Below are 8,731 nucleotides of genomic sequence, written 5' to 3' on the forward strand. Positions count from 1 at the left end.
AAAGTACATTCGTAGCTTGCCAATTAGAGCCTCATTCTTTTGCCCTGGAGGTTTTATGCAAAACTTTTTAACGATGTTGAAACCGCAACCATTAGGTGACGGAAAGTATGCGATATTTAATGTTTTGAAACCAGAAACCGAAATTCCATATTTGGACACGAAAGATGCTGGCAAGTTTGTGGGAGCTATCCTTAATGATCCCGAAAAGTTTAATGGGAAAGTCCTATATGCGTCAAATGGTATGTATTCGTTTGATACCTTAGTAAAGACAATCACAGAAGTTTCTGGGAAACCTGTAAGTTATATACAAATTCCAGCAAATACTTTCAAAGAACAACTACCAGCTCCTATTGCTGAGGGGATAACGGAAATGTTCCAATTTAATGATAAATATAATGCCTATGGTCCCGAAACAAAGGAAAAGGCCGAATGGGGGAAGCAGCAAGTTCCTGAAAAACTTAGCACGTTGGAAGAGTTCTTTCAGAGGAATCCTCTAGGATTATAGCAGTATATGCAATTTTTATGATCTTATTTAGTCAATTAATAACAATTATTAGTGTTCATTGAGTTAATTTTTTACCATTACTATAAAGTATGTTTTACTTTCTCTGTTGAAAATTATTGTAAGCAGTATTGCAAGTTGGCTCAAATTGTAGATCCCGACATATTCTAGGCTAGAAATTTCATAAACATAAGCTATAACAGATTACAACATATTTTAAACAGTAAAATGTGTAATCAATATCAATTGATACTAGAATAATAGATAAACGCAATTTACGAGACAATCTTTAAAAATATGTATACCTTCTACAAAAATGACTAGGACAAGTGAGTAAAGTGATATAGCTACTTACTTGAAATACTGCAAAATTCTAAAAATTTCGAAAATGCGGTTGCGAAAAGTGTCACAAGCAAACCACGCATTCTAACAGAAAAACAGACAAAACAAACAGAACGGAGACTAATGCAAATAGTTGACTTCCAGGAGTGAGTTTTCCTTGTTAAACCTCGATTTCTGGTTCATCCAGGTCTTATTACCAGTTGGCCAGGTTTTCTTGATCTAGTTGTAGGTTCGCAAGCGATTTGTATACATCCTCGTGCTCAAGTTAAGGAACGGAATGTTCTAGGAAGGAATGAAATCCAGGTCGTCAGGCGTCGTTCGAGGTGTGTATGTATGGACAAGAGTGAGGTTTTGTCCGCAAATACTCGTTCTGGTAATTAAGGAACCTAATTATTGCTACAATAGCTACAAAATTGATAAGACTTTACATTATACTAAGCAATAATACTAACACACACACAATTCACAAGACTATTGTGAACTAATTCACAACCAACAGTCTAGAAGTTTTTGTATAGCCTCGTCTTTGCCGTACAATAAGTTACACAACAACTAAAGCAGCGCACTACAAGTATATCGTGAGTTCGATATTCGCGCAACGCTCTCGCGGTCGGCCACCGCCCATGGCCACTGACAGATAGGACAACCCAACAAGCAACGGAGCAAACATAAGCAGCAAAAGGCCTCAAAACCCAATGCAACCTCAACCTTCACACATTTGAGCACCCCTCGACTTTGCACAAATTATTCGATGCATTCGTTGCTAGAACCACGAGCTGTTGGATGACCGCCGGCGACCAAATTCATACCCCGACAGGTCCGCCCATCACGTGAAGGCGGGTTCCGGATAAACACAGAATCCGGGGCGGGTAACCCTCATATGCCGTGGGGGACGTACTCCGATTTCAACCATCTATTCCTCAACACGACCCAGCTTCCCCCTTCCATCCCTACTCACCTCAATAAACCTATGCTGCATGCCCATAAGCACACACTGTGGCAAATCACCTGCTATCTAATCAACGACAAGTTTATTGACGTCCTCTAGTCCTACTCTACTTCTCAATCCTTGTGCTTCTCTCGTTCTACTCTCTAAGTTCCCCATCCTTTGGTCCATTGGCAGCCGTTGCGCGGGGCCTGCGTGATGTCTACGGCACTCTTGTTGTGAATACACTACCATACCGCAATAGCTCCTCCCTTTACTATCAGCGTTGCTCGCACTGCGTAACCATCAGCACACTGCTATTGTTTCTCTTGTCGATTATCGCTAAAACGCACCATCCGACCTCGTTGACAATATACAAGACCGCACCTCCACCAACACCAATCACCTTTTTGATTACTCGATTGTCTGCATCGCACAATTTTGGTCAATCCGGTCTTTACTGGACGCCCATTCCGTCACACTACGCTCATCCTACACATACCTGAATTTTTTCCTACACATACCCAGAGATTGTCCCTTTCTGTACATCTTCCTGTACCTTTCTGTACAAAAACAATTCCCTTCGTACTTTACCCGCCTCTCAACATGACCTCTTAGGTAATCGTACGCCGTTTAATCGCCTATTTCCCTCTTGCACAAGAACGCTACTAACTATGCAACCACTTCGGCTGGACTATTGGAGTAGTTGTCGTTGGCTCTTGTTCGAGGATTTGGGTGGTTTGGTGGAAAATGACACAAAGCCGCAGGGGGGCTAATAAAAAATACTCGAATTAGTACTCAGTCGGGAATGATTGGATTATCTACATATATGGGAATTATCCCTTTATTTTTCTGGAGGATTTTTACCGATATATTTGACTATCAGATTATTGGTATATTATCAAAGTGATAAGATATTGAAGCTGATTGCAGATTAGATATACAATACACACATTGACGCTAAAATCGATAAGCAGTATTTTAAGTATTATAGTCGATTGTATTGATTATTATTGATTGTTACATTAAATTGTCACAACAACAAGATCTAAGTCATACAACAGCGGTATATAAGTATGGCATCACATAATCAAAGCAGAAATGGGCTTTCGCTATTTTCGTTCAAACTGGGGTCCAACGGGTCGAGCAAGTCTTCGGTAAAGGGAGGCGAAAGCACGTCGCCTACGAATAGGTCGATTGAGAACCACCAGTTGTCGTCGCCAGTGAATTCGCCGATGTTGATGGGCGACGAGGCCAGCGATATGGCCAGCGAGGCGAACAGCGACATTTTCGAGCGTTCGGTCCAGGACTCGTGCACTGATCTCCACCAGAGCCATCCACAACCAAAGTGCAACAGGTGCACTACCAACAGGTCGAGAAGCTGCACTCACAATTCGTCGCTCTCGTTGCAGGGTGGGTTGAAGAACGAGGACTTCATTCCACCGGCTATCGACGCGACCACAAGCATTTTGAGCGACGAGGACACAAACCTTGACGACATCGAGATGGTGTATTCGAATAGAAGAAACTCGTCTGTTATTGGCCTCAACATGGCGCTTGGCAGACCATTTGGCACCTCTAGAAAGAACTCGACGTATTCGCTCCAGCTGAGCCAGCCTCAGGCTGCACAACAGACCCACTCACCTATTTCCCCCCCAAAATTGACGTCTTCTAAGTCTTCCTTGAGCTTTTACTCATATGCTGATATGATCAACAACGAAGAAATGCAAAGAAGACCTTCATTCAAACAATCATATTCCCAAAATTCTTTCCCCCTTAAGAAAAAATCGCATGTTGGCTCGATCCCTCCTCCTTACAAAAAATCGGGTCAATTCTTGTTGTCGAAAGAGTTATCGACAAAAAACACCTTTACTACTGCATCGCCCAACCAATCATTTTCCAACCAGAATTTTTTAATTCTGCCCGAATCGTCTGATTCGGAACATGAAAACTATTTTCAGGGTAAACGTAAATCAGTCTCTTCTAACATATCTTCAGGCTCGAAACCAAATAACTTGAGGTTCGATAATGATAACGAAAGCTTAGTCTCAAGCTCGGTCGGTGATTGCTTAAGACAATCCACCACCGAAATTAACGGTAATTAAAATGGGCATCCGCCTTCTCCATTTATATGAGAATGTTAGAGTGGTTGATTTTAATTTTTTTATGTGTATGTCTCCTTGACGGTTTATTTCTTGGTATCTTTATTGTATTTTAGTTTGTATTTTAATTTGAATAATTAGTATTACATACAACTTTTCAAATGTCGTCGCTGTCCAGATATAAACATGGATAAGTCACCAATGACCACACGGTTTCCCTCAGCTATATACACATATATAGAGTACCTGAACTGACCTATACTGCAACTACTATAATTATACATCTGGTTAATGCGATTCGTTGCCAAATTTTTGCTTACCACTACAATTATCTACAGTTGAACAAAATTATCTGTCCTATTATGCATTTTGGGTAGTATACAATATCAGCCTAAGTAATTCTTTCTATTTGCTGTTCTGATGAATCTTCTTAATTGCCATTCGACTTCGCTATCCTTATTATCAAGCAATCCTAATCTTAATTCATATAATCTCATCTCAAATCTAGGACCCACTTCACTTAGTTCAACTGAATCCTTCGTTCTGACATACATGTGATGTCTCACTGAAATGAAATCGTCATTATTAATAAATGTAATTACTCTCGAAGAGTCCTTTTTAACTCCAGGTGGAAATAAATGCTTCATGATTTTTACGACTCTTTTCCCCAACTCACTAGTGAAGTTTTCAAATATCAAATGTGGGTACGATTCTGAAGAATTACCGATCTCTGGTAAATCGTGTCTTAATTTAACGTTGTGCAATGTAAAAATGATACTTGGCCCATGTGGAAAATGTGATATAGTTAATGATGTTGGTATACCTCTGTGCTCATGCAATATTATTAAATCACTTATTTGAACTCTCTGACATGTGGCAACTAAATCAGTTATCACATAATTACCTCTATTTAATTTGATCGAATTGGGGAACATAAGTTTAATCTCCTTGGAAAACTGTAAAAGCTTAACAGACGGATTTCTAGATGTGGTGATTAAAACTTTTGGCTCACTTATACCAGATAATGCCAGGTATTCATCGTCTATTTCAGTTTGTTCACTTTCGTCGTAGATGAAGTCTTTTTGTAATTCTTTGTCTTCTGCTAATTCTTTGGATAATGGTTTACCAGAAGCTAAAGCTGCCTTTAATTGCTGTCTCTTTTCAGTTAAACTAGACTCTTGTAACTCAAGAGACTTTCTGTACAAATATTCTCTTCTTTCTCTAGCTTGTTTTCTAATCATCGTTGTAGTAAAGTATGCTGATGATCTTCACATTATAAAGAATTTTTTTTTAAATACATGCGAAGAGGTAGATTAAATATGTCGCAAAAAAAATCGCTGCATGCTACAATGTCGTTCGAATAAATAAGAAGTATTAATTATTACAATTTTTATGCTATTATGCTAAGTCTTCCATTTCGTGGGATTCAGTAGCAACAACGTAATGATCAGTCTCTGGTCGAGGTTTAGTCGACCTAACTGATGATTTTCTTTTTCCCAAAAAGTTGTTATTGTCAAAACCAAAGCTTGAAGCCCTTCTGGTAAATGCTCTTCTAAATGCATTTCCATCATCTGTACTATTTACTGTCTCTATTGTTTGATGCCTTCTTATCGCATGACTCTCTTGAACAATATCACGCTTTTGCATATTGTCATCTGGTAACATGATAGCTCTATCTAATGCGTAAGGTAAGCCTCTATGTCTGCCTCTGATCACCATCGCAATCATTACTAATTTAGATAATACGGTGAATTCTCCCGATAATGAAACATTGACACCAGGATAACCCAATGATAAACCAACAGTACCATATGCACTAATAATTTCGAATAATATAGTGAAAACCGAGAACCTATAATTGTTCTTGTTAAGTTTTGGACCTTCTGCAATGCAAATTATGAAAAGTCCCAAAAAAATGAACCATAAATCAAAGGATAATTGATTTCTTAAATGGGTTCCTATAAAATTTCTAGGAGTTTTGTCATCAGGTTCAGTTTCTTCGTCGTTTTTTAAATATACACCTAACGATTGTTCTTCGTAGACATTGGTTCTTCTGATAGATATGGCTAATGGCAAAACAGAGATATACATCATCAACATGTAACTTACCTGGATTGCAGGATGTAATTCTGACAAATCAATTACTGCAAAGCCCGCAGTTCTTGTACTAAATGCTTGGAATAATCCGTCCATAACTCGGTAGCCTATAGGAATGCTTTCCAAATATTTATTGTTTAAATCGAGAACAATAAATAAAATCAAATCAACTGCATTTAATACGACAAGAATGATAAATAACCACCAAGTTGGGACAGAGGGAAATAAAAGGGTGAAACATCTTCTTGGGTGATCCAATAAAAAGCCTAATGATTCATTAAATAATGACATGGGCTTCGACAATTTGAATAAAATCCAAATAATAAATCTCAACATGACTGGAAATCCGGTGTTTCCAATAACAATGAAAAAAGCCATGATAACCATAACATAAACAGATTTATCAAAACTTTGCATAGAATTTGGCGTTAAGGTAAGCCCCAAATCATTAAATGCTGATTGGGCAGTGAAAAATGCCCACCAGGTTGGTGTCACACCTACCTCAGTTACATCGGCTTTATATCCTGGTTGGTATAAAATATATGGTAATAAGCAGGTAAACGCTAAGATATGAAATCCCACATAATAGATTACAATAATCTTGATAAGTAATTTGATTGCTCTATACTCAACACCGCCTAATTCTTCCTTTTGTTCATCACTTAGATGTACAAATGTCGAATTTCTTCCGACAGTAGGAACCCATGATAAATAATTTGTACTCATTACTTTCAGAAGTGACTTTCCATCTTCCTCATCATCAGAGTTGTCAGTATCGTCAGAATCATCATAGTCTGAATCGTTATTATAATTTGGAGAAAACACCGTGGAACTTATTCCTACCCTTGGCGATTTCATGTATTTCAATTTATGTTTCTTTGTTTGCTTTGGCTTCTTCTTTATTTTGCTTTTTATCATTCTTTCAAAAGTTGGTGAATGGGGAAATGAATTAGCTTCTCCTGGAGTGACGTCCAATGTGTTGGATCTTTTAGTGAACTTTTTTCCACCTGTAGCGTCTGAAGAAGGAATTACTAAATTAGATTGTGCTCGTTCAATATCAAGATTATCATCATCGCGACTTTGCCTATCGTGATAATCTTCATCTTCATCTTCGTCGTCTTCATCTTCGTCTTCATCGTCTTCATCTTCGTCGTCTTCATCTTCATCTTCATCATCGCCATCATCATCGTCGTCGTCATCGTCAATTACTGCATTATCGTCATCAACATCTGTATCAGTTGCCCTATTATTGGTTTCAGAATCAATAGATTGATCATCATCTTCATTGCTCAACAGAGTAAATGATAAACTTCGAACGTGTTTGCGGGGGCTTACTCCACTATTGGAAAATGTCTTTTTCAACTTTGACCACGGTTGTCTTCCTCTAGAAAACCTCCGCTTTTTCTTCCATTTTTTAATTGGCTTATCATTCACATTGAAATGGATTTGGGACTTCTTAGTATAAATAGGATTTTGACTGTCTTTCTCAATTTCATTAGGTGACTTGATAATTAAAACATCGTCCTCATCTCCAGTATCCTTACCTTCCGATTTATGATTATCTTGAAGCATAGCAATAGACATGTACATATCGGAAGGTTCAATTTCTTTCTGACGTATTTTTGATGGCTGAGGCAAATTACCAAATCGAATACCATCAAGTGACCTGGAGGGACTTACTGGTCGCTTCATCCCATTTGGACCTTTCCTATCATCTGGAGCTACTCCAGATGATACATCTGAGTCACTTGGTTCACTTATATGATCAACATTGTCTAAGCTGGCACTCGGATTTTGAGGTGCGCTCGAATTTTTGCTCCCAGACAGGGTAGAAGAATTGGAATTAGGTGGAAAATTTACTGCATCAGCTGCAGGTTCTCGACCCAGGTTTTGAGTGTTATTAAACCCCAATCCTCTATTCACCTCGGTATTTAACCTCGTTGCATCTAGAGATTGTGTTCTAGCCGCCAAGGTCGCGTTTCGTCTCATCTTGTTATTTAATTTTGATCGTTCCTTAATGTTGTCAAAATGCCTTTCAAACCAATATAATCTTATAAACAATAACGAACCATGTATGAATATTGGAGTGGTAAGAGTCGTAATGATATAGATTAGAATTTGCTGGTATAATGCCACTTTGTTTAAATCCACAGTATTAAGCCCTGCTTGCGTACTTGCACATCCTGTAAAAAACAATGCATCAATGTATCTAACATTTCGAATAGGAAAGAAGATCACCGACCCAAGAAATGTCATAAATAAAATATAAGCATAATGGGCCGCTCTGAAATTAGGAATTACTACCTTGATATAGGGATACAGAACTTCCGTAACCCGATGAATTGCATTTCTGATTTTAAATCCTGTATCACCATGGACTCGGTGTCTCTTGTATGAATGCCATAACTTGCTAACCCTGTTCATTTTGCTCTTTTTTTTTTGTTATTAGGACCTAATTCAACAATTCATCAAGAAATTCCTCAATCGCTCGAAATATAAATAAAACTGATACTAAGAATGAGATCAAATGACCACTTTCTCTATAACCAATGAAAAGCTACCTGTTATTTTTAAATGATTGTGTTATTTGGTTTGTCAAATATCTCTTGTCTTCATGAAGGCTAATATTTACCTCAAATAATAGGATAAGCCTTCTAATTATTTTCATAGAAAATTTTTCTGCTTTGTGTAATTAATATATTTTGAATATTTTGACACCTGCAACGAATCTTATTGTTAAATATGTTTGGGGCTTCATCTGGT

General features: G+C 38.0%; 4 protein-coding genes across 4 annotated transcripts; 2 read left to right on the plus strand and 2 right to left on the minus strand.

The window, feature by feature from the left end:
* Positions 1-73: 73 nt before the first annotated feature.
* AC631_04222 (uncharacterized protein) lies at positions 74-505 on the plus strand (the record flags this gene model as incomplete). The annotated part of the gene is made up of 1 exon (XM_015613051.1): positions 74-505. One exon carries the CDS (start codon positions 74-76, stop codon positions 503-505), a length of 432 nt encoding a protein of 143 aa, XP_015466105.1.
* A 2,340-nt stretch (positions 506-2,845) lies between these two features.
* AC631_04223 (uncharacterized protein) lies at positions 2,846-3,874 on the plus strand (the record flags this gene model as incomplete). The annotated part of the gene is made up of 1 exon (XM_015613052.1): positions 2,846-3,874. The coding sequence occupies one exon, from the start codon at positions 2,846-2,848 to the stop codon at positions 3,872-3,874; it is 1,029 nt and encodes a 342-aa protein (XP_015466106.1).
* A 383-nt stretch (positions 3,875-4,257) lies between these two features.
* Positions 4,258-5,112, minus strand: IMP4 (snoRNA-binding rRNA-processing protein; the record flags this gene model as incomplete). The annotated part of the gene is made up of 1 exon (XM_015613053.1): positions 4,258-5,112. One exon carries the CDS (start codon positions 5,110-5,112, stop codon positions 4,258-4,260), a length of 855 nt encoding a protein of 284 aa, XP_015466107.1.
* Positions 5,113-5,269: 157 nt separating this feature from the next.
* Positions 5,270-8,392, minus strand: TRK1 (Trk1p; the record flags this gene model as incomplete). The annotated part of the gene is made up of 1 exon (XM_015613054.1): positions 5,270-8,392. The coding sequence occupies one exon, from the start codon at positions 8,390-8,392 to the stop codon at positions 5,270-5,272; it is 3,123 nt and encodes a 1,040-aa protein (XP_015466108.1).
* Between the last annotated feature and the right edge of the window lie 339 nt (positions 8,393-8,731).

This window comes from Debaryomyces fabryi (assembly GCF_001447935.2).
Source record: "Debaryomyces fabryi strain CBS 789 chromosome Unknown contig00108, whole genome shotgun sequence".
Lineage (NCBI taxonomy): Eukaryota > Fungi > Ascomycota > Pichiomycetes > Serinales > Debaryomycetaceae > Debaryomyces > Debaryomyces fabryi.